General features: G+C 43.7%; 2 protein-coding genes and 1 non-coding gene across 6 annotated transcripts in view; 2 read left to right on the top strand and 1 right to left on the bottom strand.

Moving 5' to 3' along the window:
- The window catches only part of NGR-A26 (neuropeptide receptor A26), a 159,861-nt gene that overhangs the window by 54,356 nt on the left and 86,004 nt on the right, over positions 1 to 19,501 (top strand). For all 4 annotated transcript variants that reach the window (XM_062674801.1, NM_001134252.2, XM_038018674.2 and 1 more), the window contains 1 exon segment: positions 18,572 to 18,601. The gene's annotated coding sequence lies outside the window, so the exon portion shown is untranslated.
- Positions 914 to 18,585, top strand: LOC134201037 (serine/arginine repetitive matrix protein 1-like). Its single transcript, XM_062675104.1, has 3 exons — positions 914 to 1,592; positions 2,130 to 2,864; positions 18,572 to 18,585. The coding sequence occupies exons 1-3, from the start codon at positions 914 to 916 to the stop codon at positions 18,583 to 18,585; spliced, it is 1,428 nt and encodes a 475-aa protein (XP_062531088.1).
- Positions 1,351 to 1,458, bottom strand: Mir3315 (microRNA mir-3315). Its single transcript, NR_107596.1, is given in 1 exon segment — positions 1,351 to 1,458. It is a non-coding gene; the product is annotated as a microRNA mir-3315 (primary transcript).

Raw genomic sequence — 19,501 nt, 5'->3', positions numbered from 1 at the left:
AAAGTTATAAACAATTAAATATGCCCAGTATATTCCCTATTTCGGAGTTATACCACCGTATTAGGATTATTCTATAAAATTCGTACCGTATTACGGAGGTATTTTGTTTCTTATTTTTTGAGTAAAAAATGAGTTACATATATGAAACAAGCTATTTAAAAAGTAAGTATAATAGTAGGAAAATGCTATAAATAACACATTAACAAAGATGAACGACTTATTAATACAAAAAATTTAGTTTCTAAATATTAAGTGTACTTATATTTTTGTTCCGCGTTTGTATGGAAACTCCTCTCACGTTGATGCCGTGATACAAACTGATAGATCTTGTAGTGTTGTTTATATGCTACACTTGAAAACGTCAGTTATGTTATGAAGTAATAGATTTAGAATCAATAGATTCCGTTTTGGTGAGCTTAAACTGAATAAAACAAGAATAAATCTCGAAAATAGAAATACCACCGTAATAGGAAGCGATTTTGACTACCGCCGTATTAGGAGCTTTTACCTTATAAATAAGAACTCGAGTCTTCAATAGTAAGTACATTGTTAATTTTGTAGATTTTTATTATTTTATGTTAATTTTCCTACGCACACTACAAGTGGCCGGCTGCGGCGGATGCCTGCAGGGTGGACCGTTGCAGATTAATTTTAGTGTATGTTCAATTTTTTGTCTTTGCTATTAGTTTAATCCAATTTTTTATTATTATTATTCTATAATTCTTTTCAAGTAGCTTAAATTATGGTATCTTTGACCAGTTAATTAGTTTAGTTCAGTTAATTATAAGCACCTATTAATTTATTAGTTAAAGCCAACAAATACATCGGTCGGTTAGCGGAAGTATATGGTTATATAGTAACTATCACGGATGTACCGACAGTCGTGGGACCCGTTAAAATAATTGGCTAAAACATGTCTGGGGGGACATCACCCCCCATTATCAGCACCCCCGGCCCGTCCCGTAAGGGACGCCAAGTTATGTCGAGTCTAAGATTCAGACCAGCACCAGCAACCCGTACAGTCTCGATGGGACTCGGGACGGACAGCCGGCCCGGGCCTCCGGTCGCGGCCCAGAGGACTCCGAGGATCGAACCGGAGGAAGATGTCCTTCCCCCGTTGACCGATCCCTCTGGGCCCTCTCGGCCGCGGAAGAAGGCCAGGTCCGAGTCTGACCGAGGCTCATCGAGCGAAAAGGACAAGCGTCCTAGAATAGGCCCCTCGTCTAGATCGGAGGGAGAGGAGAGTGCGACCACATCCTCTGCACACTCCTCAACCGAATCGGTCACTCCTTCCTCGTCTAGGTCTTCGTCCCCCTCTGGGAGTCCAATCCCAGCTCAACCAATTCCGAAGCCTAGGGCTCCCGCCAGGACAGGAACAGCCCCAAGGCAAGTAAGATCCCCTCCTCGCTCTCCTTCCCCAACGCTATCTCCAATCCCGGTAGACTCAACCCGAGGTGCCCCCGCCCTAAGCGGCACGGCGGGCAACCTGGATTCGACCAGGTACATGGACCTCGAGTCTACCAGACCTCAACAAGTCACTAAGCCCAACCCCACTCCCTCCACCTCCTATGCTGCCATGGCAGCTAGGCCAGGTATCCCTACCGCCCAGAGGACTTCCCAATCCTCACGAGTCCCTCCCCCGAGGCCGAAGGGTCGCGCCCAGGAGGAACTGCGCCGACACCCGCCAATTATGGTGGAGGCCCTTCCAAATTGGTCCCGCCACATGGCGGCCATTAGGGAGCGCCTAGGCCGCGCCCCCTCGGTGCGACCCTTCGGCGCCGGTTTCAGATTTCTGCCGACGTCGGCTGAGGAGTATAGGGCGGTCCAGGCCTACCTGTCGGAGGCCTCTGCCAGGGACGGTACCATTAAATGGTACTGTTACGCCCTGGCGGAGGAGATGCCTTCGAAGGTGGCAGTCCGGGGCCTCCCTGCCGACACCGACGAGGCAGAAATAGTCAATGCCCTGAAGGAGCTGGGATTCCCGGCTCGATACGCCAGGTGCATTAGGTCCCGGAGAGGGCGTCCGGGCTGCGTTTTTCACGTAGCCCTGGACCACCTCTCGAAGGACGACCTCGCCCGCTTGTACGCAGTCAACGAACTGCTGTACCTGCCGGGGGTGACGGTCGAAGGATGGCGTCCAATCCGAGGGCCTGCGCAGTGTCATCGCTGCCAGGCCTTCGGACACGCCTCCTACAACTGTCATCGCGCGGTCCGTTGCGTAAGGTGTGCCGGGGAGCACATCGTAGCGGACTGCCCGAGGCCGAGGGACGGCCCGTTCTCCTGTGCCAACTGCGGGAAGGACCACGCCGCCGTCGACAGACGGTGTGCGGTCTTCCGCAAACGGGCCAGGATGATGGGAGCAACCGTCCCCCCTCCTGCACCACAGGCACCTCGAGCCGGGAGTGCAGCTCTTCCGGCTTCAATACCTGTAGCAAAGGGGAAGGGGAAGGGGAAAGGGAAAACTTCCCAGCCCCCTCCCCCATCCCACTCCGCTCCGTCTGCTGTGGTGGTGGAGGCACTGCCATCGGCGCCTACGCTGATGGCACAGGCCAACCCACCACGGCGGATAAATAAACCCAAACCCACTCCTGCTCCCCGTGGTCGTACATCTGCTGGTATATCAGTGCCTAAACCACTCCCGACTAGCGGCCCTACGTCCACTAAAAGGGAGAAGAACAAGAGGAAAAAGGCCAAAAGGAAAACAAGAAAAAGGGAAGAAAGAGAGAGACTAAGGGGTACATCTGAACCCACAGTGCCAGAACCCCAACAAACCAACACAGAAACCATGGAGGTCTCCGAGGCCCCCCTTACTGCCCAACAACCGACATCAAGCCAACCACTGCCTACAGCCCATCCGGCCGAAGGCAAGCACGACTTGAACAATCAGCCCCCCCTCCCCCCCCGCCCTCAGCGCGAGCGCCGCAGCGGTCGACAGGCCTCCCAGCCTGCCGGCTTTGCTGCATGGCTGCTCGCACTGTGGGAGAAATTGTCCGAGGTGATCTCCGGAGTAATCCGTGAGATCGCCTCGGGAGCCAGTCCCTTCGGGGCGCTCCTGTCGGGGTTCTACCAGATGATTGCGCAGCTCAATGGCTAGCCAGGAGCTGCGCATCATTTATTGGAACCCCGACGGGATAAAGTCCCGAAAGAACGACCTGCTTGTTCTCGCCCGGGAGTATAACCCAGAGGTTGTGCTCCTGGGCGAGACCAAGCTACGTCCTCGGGATGCGTTCAGGATTCCAAACTACTTCATGTACCGACGTGACGAGCTTACCCCTGCCGGGCGGCCGTTCAGGGGCACTGCGGCCCTCGTCAGGCGGGACGTGGTGCATGATCAGTTGGATTTGCTGTCCTTCACATCGACAAGGTCAGTCGGTGTGAGGGTACACACCTCGGGGGGAGATATGCGGATTTATGCCGCGTATAGACCCCCGGGGCCTGAATTTCACCCCGAGGACATAAGACGGGCCCTGAATCACGACAGCCGCCCAGCTCTGCTGGTCGGGGACCTCAACGCGAAGCACGTCGCGTGGGGCTCCCGACTTAACTCAGCAGTGGGCAGGCGGCTGTTAGAAGATGCCGATAGGGGCGACTACTCTGTGGTCGGCCCCGACGAACCCACACACATCCCGACCGCCGCGCGCTACCAGCCCGATGTGCTGGATGTGTGTGTGCACAAGGGGCTACGGTGCCCCGTAACGATCGAGGCACTGTACGACCTGGGTACCCCGCATCTCCCTATCCTGGTGACACTGGGAATGGGGCTCACCCGGGTCGCGACCTCGCCCCTACGACCGAAGGTCGACTGGGAGCTCTTTAAGAGACGACTAGTCGACCTTCCCGTGATTCAGGACCCCAACACCCCTGATGGGGTCGACGATGCGGCAACCCGCCTTGTTGACTCCATCAGGGGAGCGATCGACCAGGCGACGACTCTTGTGCCCAGCGGCGGGCCCAGAGGTATACTCCCGGCCCATCTGAAGGCGATTATTCGCCGGAAGAGGGGCTTGAGGAGGCTCTGGGCGACAACTCGTTGTCCCAGGATAAAGCGCGAGCTTAACGAGCTGGAAGCGGAGCTGGCGACAAAGATTAGCACCTTTCGGGGCTATGCCTGGCAGGAGAGGATCGAGGAGGCCCGCGAGGACCCCTCCTCAGTATCCCTCCACCGGCTTTGTCGCCAGCTCTCAAATCGGCCTGCCCCGACTTGTCCACTCGTGGACGAGAGGGGCAACCGATGCTTCTCGGCTCAGGCCCGCGCCGATATCCTGGCCGAAATGCTGGAGCGGCAGTTCGCTCCAAATGACTCTGCACCCTCAGAGGCCGCATTCCACCAATCGGTGGAAGAGAGCGTAGCAAGCCTACTCTCCTCCCCGGTGCCACCGTTGGGAGATGGTGATCTCATCACTCCCAGCGAATTGCGCCTCATCATCAAGCGGATGAAGAGGCGCAAGGCGCCGGGCGAGGACGGTATTCCCTCCCTCGCTTTTTTCCACTTCCCTGAAACGGTCGTGTCATATATGACACGGCTGTTCAACTCCATTCTGTCCACAGGACACTTCCCGGGAATTTGGAAATTGGGCAAGGTTATCGCCTTGCCCAAACCCGGCAAGGACAGGAGAAATCCCTCCAGTTACCGTCCGATCACGCTGCTGTCGCACGTGGGCAAGTTGTTCGAGCGGCTGCTGCTGAGAAGGATGTCGCCGCACATCCTTCTCAGACCCGAGCAATTCGGGTTTCGTAGCGGTCACTCGACAACGCTGCAATTGGTCCGCGTCATGCATCACTTGGCGGATCGGACCAACGCGCGCCAGTACGCGGCCGCAGTCTTTCTCGACATCGAGAAGGCCTTCGACCGTGTCTGGCATGCGGGACTGATCCACAAGCTGTTGCAGAACACGGACCTCCAGCACGCCTACGTGCGACTGCTGGGGTCGTACCTGGAGGGAAGATCCTTCCTTGTCGCGGTCGAGGGCGCCAAGTCGTCGGTGCGCCCAGTCACGGCCGGAGTTCCGCAGGGGAGCGTCCTGGCACCATTCCTCTACGCTCTCTACACCAACGACATTCCCACGCTCGAGGGCAACCTCGAAGCGTGGGAAGCCGACGTGAAGTTGGCGCTGTTTGCCGACGACAGCGCCTACTTCGCGTCATCCAACTTCCCCTCTGCGGCCATTTCGAGGATGCAGAGGTTATTGGACTTACTGCCCCAGTGGCTGGACCGATGGAGGGTCGCGGTCAACGTGGGGAAGACCGCGGCTATTCTCTTCGGTCCGGTCCGCACAAGAGTCGTCCCGGGACAGCTCAGTCTCCGTGGCGCTAATGTCGAGTTTAGATCCAGCGTCCGGTACTTGGGGGTCGATATCGACCGGAGTTTGAGGATGACCGCCCACGCCAAATTGGCGTTGGCGGCCGCTCGCTACGCGAGATTCCTCCTCCGGCCGGTGTTGGCCTCCAGGTTGCCGGTCAGGACTAAGCTCGGCATTTATAAGACGTATGTCCGTTCCCGTATCACGTACGCAGCTGCGGCCTGGTATCACCTCATCCCGCAGGCCATGCGGGTGAAGTTACAGGCCCAGCAGAATCTGGCTCTTCGCGCGATAGTCGGAGCAGGGCGTTACGTCAGTAATGCCGTAATCGCCCGGGATCTGGATGTGGAGTCGCTCGAGGAGTTCATCCGGAGGCTAGCTCGTAATCTTTACGAGCGGGCTGACGGTGGACCCCACGAGCATCTCCACAATTTAGCTCCCTTGCACGCTAGACCACCTGATGGTCTGGCGCTACCAAGGGAGCTACTGGAACCCCCGGCTATGGTAAGATAGTCGGCTTAATCGGAGTGATATGGGAGTGCTCATAATGAGTGCCCCCATGGGACTGAGCTGTCCACACTCGTCACTTCCCCCCACATTGTTGGGGTGCCCCCCTATGGGGACCCATTTTCCACCCCCGAGGGTGGACCACTCCCCCGTTTGGGGAGTGTTTTAAGTCGGCCCCTCCCCGTGACGGACTTCCCCTTCTGGGGAGCCCGGAGCGGGTGAGCGCCTTACTAGTGCCGCGGCTCCCCCTCTGACTTGTAGAGGCGGGGCCGCGGCATGGGGCCGGTGGCGGGCCCCTCGTATCCGCTGACTGTTGTCCTGTGCTGTTGTAAATAGTAGTGTAGTTTAGTTTTAGTTAGCTTGTAGTTAGTCAGTAAGGAAAAAAAAAAAAAAAAAAAAAAAAAAAAAAAAAAAAAAAAAAAAAAAAAAAAAATTTTAGCTTTAGGAAGCAGAGGACAACACGACGCCGGAGGATCCTGCTGCCGGGCGTCATCCCTGGAGCCATTCAAGCCCATCGTATTATATTTAAGTATTTATTTATTTTGTCGATGTAGTGCGCCGAGACGCGCATAACGAACAGCCCCCCCCTAGTATAACATCTTGCATCCACATCACCCCTGCCCTGTGTGGCAGGGAGTTTCGTCCCGGGCAGTGGGGATTGCCCCGAGGCCCGTTCCGTACCCCCGAAAGGGGGTACGACGACCCTTCTTCTCTCTCTCTGCGTTTTAGCAATTAATACCCGCGGCGCTACGACCTTCAAATATTACGTGCGTGACACACGCCACGCTCTTATTTACGATCTCTTGATGTGTGTGCCGCCGGATCGTGTCACCAAGGATGTTGAAATGCTGAAAGAGGTCAAACCAGTATACACGAACTATACAAAATGCTTAAATGTCTGAAACAAAGGTCCTACTGAGCTTTTTGTGAAGTGAAACTTTTTCAGGCGCCTTAAGAGTAAAATTTAACTCGCTACAGATTCGTTACGGCTAGAGAGAAAAGATACAACTTAGGAAGAGTAAGAGTGAGAAAATAGACACGGCGTCTCGCGAACCACTCGACCGTGGAGAGAGGGAAAAGACAAAGCGAGCTAGGTCGTTTCTCTTACACACAGCATTCCCTATTACAAGAGAAATTTGTATTAAGGATGAAAAATGAAAAAAATCACAATACGTGTAGTATTGTGATTTTTTTACAATACAATTTTTTTACAATAAAATCTTTTTTCTTACACTATTTTTAATTCAAATTTATTATAATTGAATTTCTATTTTTTTAGTTGGATTTTCTATAAAAGCGTATTTTGTTAGTTTTTTTAAACTATTATTTATTTCAATTGAACTCTTTCTCTTCCATATCTTCTACACTTACGTGCCGGAGACGAAGAAGACGACTACATTGAGAGCCCCTATTCTAGAACACTCGACAAACTTGAAAAGATCAGACTGTAAAATGTCACTGTATTTATATTGTTCAATTGTTATGTGTTAAATTTAGTTTGCATACCGGATTGCTGCGATATTTTTAGTCTCGTGCCGTTGACCTTTACAATGTGCGTTAAAAAGCTTTTGTATGTAACTACGTAATACTTTTTGCATTAACTAATTAATTTAAAGGCACGTTTTAGTACAATTATAATTGGTATGAGGTGCAATTGAAACTTCGACTTCAAATATCAAGAGGAGTGAGGTCATTCTGAGGTCAATTAGTATTGGTTTCATCTGTTTTTGTTCAATCGTTTCCGCTAGCCTCTTTTATTTTTGTTTGTAAAATTACAGTCAAATCTGAATACCAAACAAACTAATCACCACATAGTATAGGTAATACAAAGTCGCTTTCTCTGTCCCTATGTCCCTATGTATGCTTAAATCTTTAAAACTACGCAACTGATTTTTATGCGGTTTTTTTAATAGATAGAGTGATTGAAGAGGAAGGTTTATATGTATAATAACATCCATTAAATAGTGGAGAAATCAATAATAAATTACAGTTTCCGAAGCGAAGCGAGGGCGGGTCGCTAGTATCAAATAAGAAAATTAAAGCCCACCAAACGGTCCATCAGTTTTTTATTTTTATTGCTTAGATGGGTGGACGAGCTCACGGCTCACCTGGTATTAAGTGATTACCGGAACCCATAGACATCTATAACGTAAATGCCGCCGACAAACGCATTACTGCTTTATGGCAGAAATAGGCAGGGTGGTGGTACCTACTCGTGCGGACTCACAAGAGGTCCTATCACCAGTAGAGAGAGATATAGGTACATGGTCTTCTAAGTCTTTTTACTGGCACGTCTTAGCTCTACAGCTAGCTTATGTAACTATTCTTCGACATTAGAATGAAAAATAATTGTCAAAAATTATAGTTCATATCTCTTGTTACATTCTAACCTAATAGATATCGATGCGATTAGTTTTTACAGTGGGATTTTAATAATTGACTAGTGGTCCCCCGGTAGTCGAAATTCGACTATAATTAATTGAAATTATAAGTTTCAAAACTGTTATGGTTCTATTAACAAACACTATTATATTTCTATAGTCAAATATTTCGCCAAGATTACACTATAGACAAATAATATTAAAGACAAAGAATATTACAAACAAAATGTTGTCATTAATAAATATAAGATAATGCGTGTGTGTGTGTGTGTGTGTGTGAAATACACGGTGTGTGTGTAATGTTATTTTTATTGATTTAATGTATTTTTAATGCATAATTAAAAAAATATTAACATTCTGCCCTCCTTCTTTACATTCTCTATAAGTGTGGGAAATTTCATACTCCTCCGTCTGCGTAATTTTTGTAAAAAGGGGTGCAAAATATTGAGACCTTAGAACTTATATCTCGAGGTAGGTGGCGCATTTACGTCGTAAATGTCTATGGGCTCCAGTAACCACTTAACACCAGGTGGGCTGCGAGCTCGTCCAACCATCTAGCAATAAAAAAAAATATACAGATTAAAATTTCGTAGTTGAGATCCGAATAGAAAACCAAAAATACATTAAGTATAAAAAAAATTTTGAGAAGCTATATCCTATCGAGAGCTATTAGTACAACTGTAGTAATTGTATTTAAAGAAAAGGCATATTCATTATTCAAATAAAACCGACAAGAAACACCGAAAAGAAGAGATAATGAATGACAATGCTGCAGGACGTGACGTCACGAATCGCTATTGACCCGAACGTGGAGACCACGTCGTCAGCGTCACGAATGACCAGCTAAGAGGTAATTAACCATCATTCGTGAATAGCTTTCGCATGTAGGGTTTCAGAGTAGCATTCAAGGGTTTATATATATATTTTTTTTTGGAACGAAGTTTCTTATGGGACGATGTTGAGGGGTACCCTAACTGCGAAAAAACGTCCGTAACGTAAGATGTTTTTTAGTAATGCACACAGTGAACGACTTAACTTTGTAATAACGTACAAAAAATTACATATTTTTTATCATTCATTGACCACGATCTCAGAGCGTTCGTTTGCGCAATACACTAACTCTTATGCAAACAACCGTGAATGAAGTGTACCACTATAAGTTCGCACGTTACCGAGTGACCGTGGGTTGTTGTGAAACCTCCAGTTTTATTTTCTTTATACCTCGAATAGAACTTAAAATTAATATTTTTATAATAAGGAACTTCGTTCCTATCCGGTGTCCCACGGCACCACACATCTTTTTTATTGCTTAAATGGGTGAGCTCACAGCCCACATGGTGTTAAGTGGTTACTGTGGTTACTGGAGCCCGTAGACATCTATTTACAACGTAAATGCACCACACACATTGAAATATAAGTTCTAAGGTAGAACGGCTGCTCTACCCTTCAAACCTGATTCACGGCAGAAATAGGCAGGGTGGTGGTACCTACCCGTGCGGACTCGCAAGACGTCCTACCACCAGTAATTACGCAAATTATAATTTTGCTGGTTTGATTTTGATTACACGATGTTATTCCCTCACCGTGAAAGTCGATCGTGAACATTTGTTAAGTACGTATTTCATATAAAAGACATTAAAACGCCTAAAACTATGATTTTTAATGCCCTAATTGCTGTTTTAATTACTACATAATTCAGTTAACCCTTCTATATGATGGTCTGTTGCAATACGGTTCCACTCTAACACGAAAAGATAAATTGCCCCAAACATTTTGTGATCACACAATATATTATTATGGGAATAACCGAAATTTTACTACTTATTTTTTATGTTAATGAAAAAAAAAAACATACAACCATAGTCGAGATTTTCATTCAGAAAAATTACTCTACTTTTTGTACTAGTTTCTAATCCACATAGGATTAGAAACTGTAACGGTTCGCTCAACGCACGAGTTTGTAGGAACGTATCTATCGTGTTATAGGGCTACCTGTAGTCCATAATAGGCCAGCACGCAATGAAAGTCCCGATTTCGAGGGTGGTTTATATACCTATAATTTAATTATTATTTTACACGACATGAGAGCCCTCTTGTCGTGGCCGCTGGAAACTATATACCCGATCCTGTAGACAGAATGGTAAACAGTCGACGTCGCCCAAAACATGTCATTACGGATTCTCCCGATCCATTAACGGTGATTTTAGGTACCACAAGCACCGATCACCGTCCTCGTCGAACCTGTCGCTTGCTCGACGAGCGAATCAACCCATAGACACAACCCACTGGGTTTCTCGCCGGATCTTCTCAGTGGGTCGCGTTTCCGATCCGGTGGCAGATTCTGCGAAGCACTGCTCTTGCTAGGGTCAGTGTTAGCATCACTCCGGTTTGAGTCCCGTGAGCTCACCTACTAGTTAAGGTTACGCTGTAAAAATCACTCAAGGCTCAAGCTTAGGTAAAAAAATATTTTTTTTTAATAAATAGTAAATATTTACTAACAATAGCGCCACGTTAACTGGTCCCGTGCTAAGTTCGTAAAGAACTTCTGTTGCATTAAATAACGGAAATATAGTTAGATTTAAGATTTTTATTATACACATACATATAATTAATATACATCCAAAATCCTGGAAAATACATTTTATATATATCATACAAATATCTTCCCTTGGCGGGATTCGAACCCGCGACCCCCTTGTGTAGTGCCCATGACACTTACCACTACACCAGACGGCCGTTGAATTAAAACGTTTATAACATAAAGTAAGATAAGTTTTCCATTATGTGGTTTTTAATAAGTCAAAGTAAATAAACATATTGCCTATCATAAATCAGATACTATTTACAGCCAGTACATGCTCATAAAAATAGAACGTAAAAATATAACGTGCTAACGCTTGAAGGCACAGGATAACTTGCTTACTTACTATAAGGTTCATTGGCAACGTAAAACAATGCTCTGGGCTCCATAAATATGGAAAATAACTATTTTATAGTCCGCGAAATGTAATATAGACACTACATTGGCCAAGATTATTGGATGGTATGGACATGTGATGAGACGAAATGCCAATGAGGTTGGTAAGATAGTGTTCTATGAATGTGGAAGGCTATAGAGGAAGAGGTAGACCTAAGAAGAAATTGTGAATTGCGTGAAAGACGATATTATGTGTAAAAGGGGAGTGGGTGAATAAACGGTATATGATAGAGGAGTATTGAAGAAGAAAGCATGTTGCGCCGACACCAAGTGACTGGGAGAAGGGCAGGAGAATTGGCCAAGATTACTTATAATTTTTTTTTTTTTAATAAATCATTGGGATCAAGTTACGAACGGTCATCTGATTCCAATTTAGGATTCCCTGTGTTATCGGTACCAGAGACTGACATACATACTTATATAGATTCTTTAAAGAGATTTTATGACCTGGTAACTAAGACCTTTAAGTCATGTGTTATTATAATTTATATTCTTATTTTTATGACAAATGATAATATGATGTGAAGTGAAATGAAATGAAATGAAGATGATTAATTTGAGACATTAATCAACTGGGATGAAATTAAATGAAATGATATGAGATGTTATGGGATGAAATATAATCTCAGTAGTGGTCATTTACCTACTGAGATTTTTTCAGTGGACTTTTTGGAAGATCCCGAGAAGTTACGTTCAGCGGCTTTGTTTCATTTTCCCAGATTTGTGCACTTTCACAGATATTAAACAGTTAATAAACCACCGATATTACACATTTAAACCTGAAGAAACACTAAATAGTCAAAATAAAACAAATCACACAAACTCACGCCTCGCGTTTCCCCCAAAAAGTCCTTATATTCGTTTAAATATATACAAATATAGATAATAAACAACTAAATAAAGAGCAAATAAACCTGTTCATCCCACGAATATTTTCCCGGGAATCGAACCCACGACCCTCGGCACAACGGCCAGGGCGGCTAACTACAGCACCACCGAGTCAGTCACTTATATTTGCAGACTTTGATCATTGTTTTAACTTTTATTGGCTTCCCGATATTGCTTGATGTAAACATCGTGTGTAGAATAATTACTGTTAGAAGGATGAAGGACAAATCAGACGGATTTGTCTATAGCAGCGGTCGGCGAATCGGGGTAACTTGCACTAAATGGGGTAAAATGAAATTTTGGGGGGTAAAAATGAAACTTTTGTGAGTAAAACGTATATATTGAAGTGAAACTTCTTTAGAATCGTGAAATTTTTTAGCTATTGTTTTCTTTTCAAAATTATCATGGGGGCTCTAATATTAAATATGCTAAAAAGAAGCGATTTTGTTTTATTTTGTTCTTCGCCATGGGGTAATATCAACTTACACAAAAATATTTTGGGGTAATAATTAAAAAAGTTCCCTGACCGCTCGTCTATAGTTTGTTTTCGGTTGCTACTGTTGGAATTCGACGACTCACCTCGATCAAACATACCTATGACGCAATAATAATTGCGGCAGCTCCTTCCAGACTCTTTGAAAAACTAAACTATCCGCTATTCTACAGATACAATCTCAGTATACGTGAAGAGTTTCGATAAATCTCTCCTCGAGGCTTAGAGTGTTTCAAAGTCTCTCATTAAGTTTGTTTAACTCTTTGTTCATTCATCGCGGAAACTACCATTTAGATTAAACCTTTATATTTGAAGTTATTAAATATATTTTAAAACTTGCTTAGTTTTATTTAGCCATAATCGTGAATTGAATGCAGAACAATAAATGCATTTTACTTCAAATGAGGACGGGCGCACTCTTGTAACCAAGCACCCTTAGTTTTAGTTTTTTGTTATTGCTTAAATGGGTGGATGAGCCCATAGCCCACCTGATGTTAAGTGGTTACCGGAGCCCATAGACATCTACGACTTAAATGCGCCACCCACCTTGAGATATCAGTTCTAAGGTCTCAGTATAGTTACAACGGCTGCACCACCCTTCAAACTGAAACGCATTACTGCTTCACAGCAGAAATAGGCAGGGTGGTGGTACATATCCGTACGGACTCACGAGAGGTCCAGTAATTACGCAAATTATATTTTTTGCGGGTTTGATTTTTGTTACACGATGTTATTTATTCCTTCACCGTGGAAGTCCCGAATGTCTTCCAACGTCCTGATTACGGCTCTGTCTAACACGATTTATTCGGTCGACTGAAGACGTTACGTTAATCTGGAGTTGTGAGGTCATTTTGTCGACGTAAGTGACTTTTGTGACACGTTAAAACAAACAGCACCAGAGCACGAGGTAATAGATTGAGTATGTAAACTTTAGTGTTGTTTTGAATAAACTTTTACTAGATGATGATTTTTTTTGATAAAGCCATCTTGTTGTGTCTTTAAAGCGGATAGTTGCCCTCAATTAAGAAAAATAGTATTATTATTCGCCAATAGATGTCGGGAAGAGTTGCTTATTGAAAACACGAATAAAACAACATTTTCTGAAAATAAATCGTAGCTAGATCGATTTATGGCCCCCGAAATCCCCTGTATACTAAATTTTATGAAAATCGTTGGAGCCTTTTCCGAGATTCAGATTATATACATATATATTAATAGATACAAGAATTGCTCGTTTAAAGGTATAAGGTTAATCTAGCTTTTACTCGCGACCTTACTCGCAGTAATGTAAAAACAAATCTATCCCTACGGAGTAATATTTTTTTGTTATTGAAAGGCACTCTATGTCTCTTTCTGTACAACGTGTATGAATACGTAACAACACCAACTTTACGCATTATACTGTTAGTATGGATATCGCGGTAAGTAATTGTCTTTGTCTGGCGTAGCATTTGGAATACAATTTCTTTATTAGAGAATAAGAATTGAAGAAAGTATAGCGCGGCTGTAGTTTTTTTTTATTGCTTAGATGGTTGGACGAGCTCACAGCCCACCTGGTGTTAAGTGGTTACTGGAGCCCATAGACATCTACAACGTAGACGCGCCACCCACCTTGAGATACAAGTTTTAAAGTCTCGGTATAGTTACAACGGCTGCCCCACCCTTCAAACCAAAACCCATTACTGCTTCACGGCAGAAATAGGCAGTTAAATAAAAAATAATTTTATGAGAAAGTTAAAGCTTATGTTGCATTTAGTTTACAATCAAATTGCATTGTGTCGAGTTTTATTTCGAAAAATAGATAAAGCTGCTTAACTACTATTTACCTACTGTAAAAAAAAAAAAAACTGATATTAAAGTAATGAAAGGAGGAAGTGTGAAAGTAGCCCCGGTAATCAACAAATTAAAGAACGGACGGTTAGCGTGGTATGGACATGTCATGCGGAGAGAGAAGATGCATGTGACTAGGGGATGTATGGAAATGGTAGTGCAAGTTAGAGGGGGAAGAGGTCGACCGAAGAAGACATGGATGGAGTGTGTGAATTGACGATATGAGAGAGAGAGGAGTAAGTGTTGAGATGACGGCTGATAGTAGAGAATGGAAGAGAAAAATTAGCTGCGCCGACTCCACCTAATGGGATAAGGTGGAGGAAAAAGAAGAAGATATCAAAGTAATGGTTGATAATCTTTGCAAATCAGGTAACAAACTAAAAACTTTCTTAGCATGTAGAATTACAGCGTGATTCTCAAAGATCGTTCCTGCATCGTAAGCACAATCAAAAGTCACGGATTCAATTATGTGTAGAGTATTCTAAAATATGTTTTTAAATCCTGAAAATTTGACACTAAAAACACTAAAAGTCCTAAATTGACGTCTCCCTCCTCGCACCAGGCTCTCGAAAATGCAAATAATGTGTCTCGAAACTGGGAATCACTGATGTTATCAGTTTGGATCGACGAATATAAAGACGAATATAAAGACGAATATAAAGGGAGAATTACACGGGATGCAAATCGTTTTGGGACCGTTAACGTTTTTATGTTTACAATAAAAACAAGTAAAAAAAAACACAAAATTATAGAGATACAATAAAGATAAAAAGTTTCTCCCCAGCGGAGATCGTTGTACGTTTTATTTACAAGTGTTCCCGAAGTGATTTTGCTACATTAGCATTTAGAGTTTTAATGTTTATTTTTATTTAATTTAAATTTGAAATAACTTTTATTATCGTGGAACGTCGGACGAATTTTTTTCATGTTTACATTCTTTCCGTGTACAGATATTTCTTGCACCGTAATGTGTTCGTTCACAGTCATTGTTTTGATAATTAATTGTGTTTGTTCATGCTTTTATATCAAAAAACTTCGATCGACGACGAAAAGCTTTTACTATTCAGCTGGGTGGACTTAGTACATTTCTTTAAGGTGTTAAATTAAATATGTTTAGATAAAAAAAGGTACATTGTCTAAAATTATACTGTCACTTTTTGGTAATAAAGAAATATTGCCTTCCAGTGCGATGGATGGGACAACCAGTTTTTTTTGGGTCAGGAGAAGATCACACGAGTTCCAATTACGCGCTGGGGGCAGTAGGTGGGGTATGTCCAATGCGAACCCGCCTCGGAAGGCATAGTTCATGGAAGGTAGGGTGTGAATAAGGTGACGCGCTTCACTCAGAGGCTCTGTGTCAAAGTGCATATTAGTTCGCCACATTGCTCTATTGGACGAACTGGCGGGCTTCTCAGTCGGCAGGCAATCCGAAACCCGCTTAGGTGGTGCCACCAGATCGTAGCCCTGGGATATATTTACTGGTGGTAGGACCTCTTATATTACTGGTGGTAGGACCTCTTGTAAGTCCGCACGGGTAGGTACCACCGCCCCGCCTATTTCTGCCGTGAAGCAGTAATGCGCTTCGGTTTGAAGGGTGGGGCAGCCGTTGTGACTATACTGAGACCTTAGAACTATATCTCAAGGTGTGTGGCGCATTTACGTTGTAGATGTCTATGGGCTCCAGTAACCACTTAACACCAGGTGGGCTGTGAGCTCGTCCACACATCAAAGCAATAAAAAATAAATAAATAAAAATAAAAAATACCCAGCTGGATAACTGTCGTGGATCACGTTCGTCCCTCGTCACCGGATTGCTTGCTATATTGCAATACGCGTGTATTTAAACGTCTTCTTCTTATGTTCCCCTGGTCGGTCCATAAAACGGCATACGGAAACATTTAGAGTGCCAGGATTCGAGCGGGACCCAGTATCTTGGCCCCCAGTACGGCGACAACTCGGCTCAGTGGACACAAGTTCATACATATTTGTGCATTAAGGGAACCACGTCAACCCAATTCAGGGCAAGCCGCGATCCTGTGTTTTGCCTTGTCCAAGTGGTATCCCCAATGATGGCACTCTGCCATTGACTAAGGCTGTGATCTGGTGGAAATCCTTCGCGGAGCAATCGTGCTCTGAGGCGTCTGCGGTCACAATTCACTCAGATTCCGAGGACCACCAGAATCGCCTCGTAGGTTCGCAGGCCGGTCAACCAGACCACTGCAACGCAACTGAGATTTCTGAATGTCTGAATTGTAGGCTGCGTCATTCTCGCTTCTAGTTGACATTCCTGCTCAACACTTAGTTTGGTTGGGACCTGTCGTTGTAACTTTTCAAATAGCTTGAGCTTAGGTATTGGATTCGAAAATTAAAACACATTTGTTATACAATTCACTTACGATATAGAGCGAATGTTTTTTTAATTTTATCATGATAGCTTACAATAAAGGCTTTTTCAAAAGTAAGAGAAGATAAACAAATTATAATCCCATTATATAATTTAATAGAATTCGTTTTCCAGCTCAAACTGGAATCTTCATAACAAAGTTCCGCGTGTGTCTCACGAGAGTGTAAAGTTGACGCGAACTTGACGTGTTAAGGAAAACAGGGAAACACATTATGCGGACTAAAACGATGTTTGCCGTTTCGCTACACACTGTTGTATAGGATTCGAAGCAAGTTTATTATCACTACATAGTATAAAACAAAGTCGCTTTCTCTGTCCCTATATCTGTCTGTCCCTATATATGCTTAAATCTTTAAAACTACGCAACGGATTTTGATGCGGTTTTTTTTAATAGGTAGAGTGATTAAAGAGAAAGGTTTATGTGTATAATAACATCCATTGAATAGTGGAAAAAATACAGTTTCCGAAGCGAAGCGAAGACGGGTCGCTAGTATAAACATATTTCTTAAGCCTCTCGAGTACCTCCTCTAAGTCGTACTGCATTGACAATATACTGGTAAACTTATATATCTCCAGTACCCATTTTTAGTGCTGTTTGTACATAAATCATGTCATTCAGTCTATCTTCAATACGATACAATCATATATTTCGGGTTGAAGTAAATGAAATTTTGTAGGTCATGTATTGTGAGCACCCACTTAACGCTTGGAAGCCTATGGCAATCACAACTACCACTTTAAAAAATTATCAAACTCCAGCTGAACAAAAAAACCGGCATTTATGTTTACATTACAATTTAATTTATATATTATTCATCCCTTGTGTGTAAATTAAACAGCTTCCTCTTCATTCAAGGCCAAACGTAATGTGGCTATATTGCGGGAAATACGGATCTCGACCGCTCTGGATAATCTTACGAATTAGTTCTCAGGAGTACGGGTTCCCGCAAATTAATCTCGAAATTGATAATTTATTGCACGGAAACTATTGGCCTCGAGGTATCCACGATTAATGGTATTCCGTATTTACAATTTGTTGATTTCATACATTATTTTCATGCTGCTGTTACATTTATACGATAGGCCTGCCCTGCCTATTTCTGCCGTGAAGCAGTAATGCGTTTCGGCTTGAAGGGTGGGGCAGCCGTTGTAACTATACTGAGACCTTAGAACTTATATCTCAAGGTGTGTGGCGCATTTACGCGTTGTAGATGTCTATGGGTTCCAGTAACCACTTAACACCAGGTGGGCTGTGAGCTCGTCCACACATCTAGGCAATAAAAAAAAAAAGGTCACATCGGACTTTTCGCAAAAACAAGAAAACTAGGGGATGATCGTATAGAATGGAAGATCGCAGTAATATTATTGTAATGTCCTCGCAGTCGACGTGATCAATTTTTAGTGTTACAGTCGCTAAGTCGGACGTAAGTATTTAGGAGAATTCATACCATCCCGGGATCAAGTAAAAGCATAATTTCATATGACGACAGTGGAGACTTAAGTGAGGATAGCGTATGCCGAAAATAAAACTTTGATTTATGGGTGTATGAATGTGGTGGAAAACATGTTTTTCTCTTGAAGAGCTTATACGTTCCACTTTGAAAAGTAGGCTAGCTAATATTATACTATATTATATAATTGTTACACTGACCTAATGTTTCGACTTGGGTACTCGCGATATTATGACCATGGGTCACTACAGTGCGACATGGGTGATGACCATAGGTACTAGAGTGCAACAGTAACAACGATGCTAGAGAGTGTAATTATAAAATTTTGTTATTCTTTCAGATAATGTCACCTGAATGAAAAATTGTGCCGGTAAGTCTATATTTTTTTGTTATTATTTGGATGGATAATCTAGATCACATGGTGATAAGGGCTTTTCAGTATCCATAAGCTTTAATTTGTGAATACTGTCACTGCTGGATCCAGCGCGCGTTCGCAGTATACCTGATTACGTACACTTGACACCACACACTATAAGTTATCATGGTTCGATTTTTATTACACACATTAATCCCTTATCGTGTCGCTTAATAAGAGTGTATCGACAGTCTCATCTTTTAGGCCAAGATGACTTCAAAATCCTGAAAAAATAAGGCACATAAAAACAAACGTGTGGCACTCGGGAACTGCCGCGGTAAAGCTATTGCATATCATTTTTTATCAACTTATGCAATTATAATTAGACAATGATAATTTAATATTAAAAAAATAATAAAACAAGACCAAGCTATATTAAACATTAATAAAAGCAAATCTTTAACTGTCCCCTTCACACTCATAAGCTAGACCGCGCGAGAGAGAGATGGGCAGACTTTTCATGATGCGCATGCAGTGTGACGTCACGCCACGCGCTTATTCACAAATACTACACAAGCGCAACGTGTGAATGTGTTGAACGCGAGCTACATGGTAGGCGGAGTGAGGGGTGTTAGGTTTTTTTCGTTACGGAATTTCATGATTCGGTCGCCGCGCTCAAGGCCCGCGGTAAAAGCTATGCAATAGCTTAAAGATAAAAGGTACAACTAAAGATATAGGACTATTTTTTTTTACTTTCGTTCTCTTTGAAAGAATCTATATATGTTGGAGTATTATAAATAATAATGGATATATATAAATGAATTACTGTTCGTTAGTTTCGCTAAAACTCGAGAACGGCTGGATCGATTTGGCTAATTTCGGTCTTAAATTATTTGTGGAACTCCAAAAAAGGTA

This window comes from Bombyx mori, chromosome 22 (genome assembly GCF_030269925.1).
Source record: "Bombyx mori chromosome 22, ASM3026992v2".
Classification (NCBI taxonomy): Eukaryota; Metazoa; Arthropoda; class Insecta; order Lepidoptera; family Bombycidae; genus Bombyx; species Bombyx mori.
The sequence above is the reverse complement of the archived record's forward strand: the minus strand, read 5'-3'. Positions and strand labels throughout refer to the sequence as shown.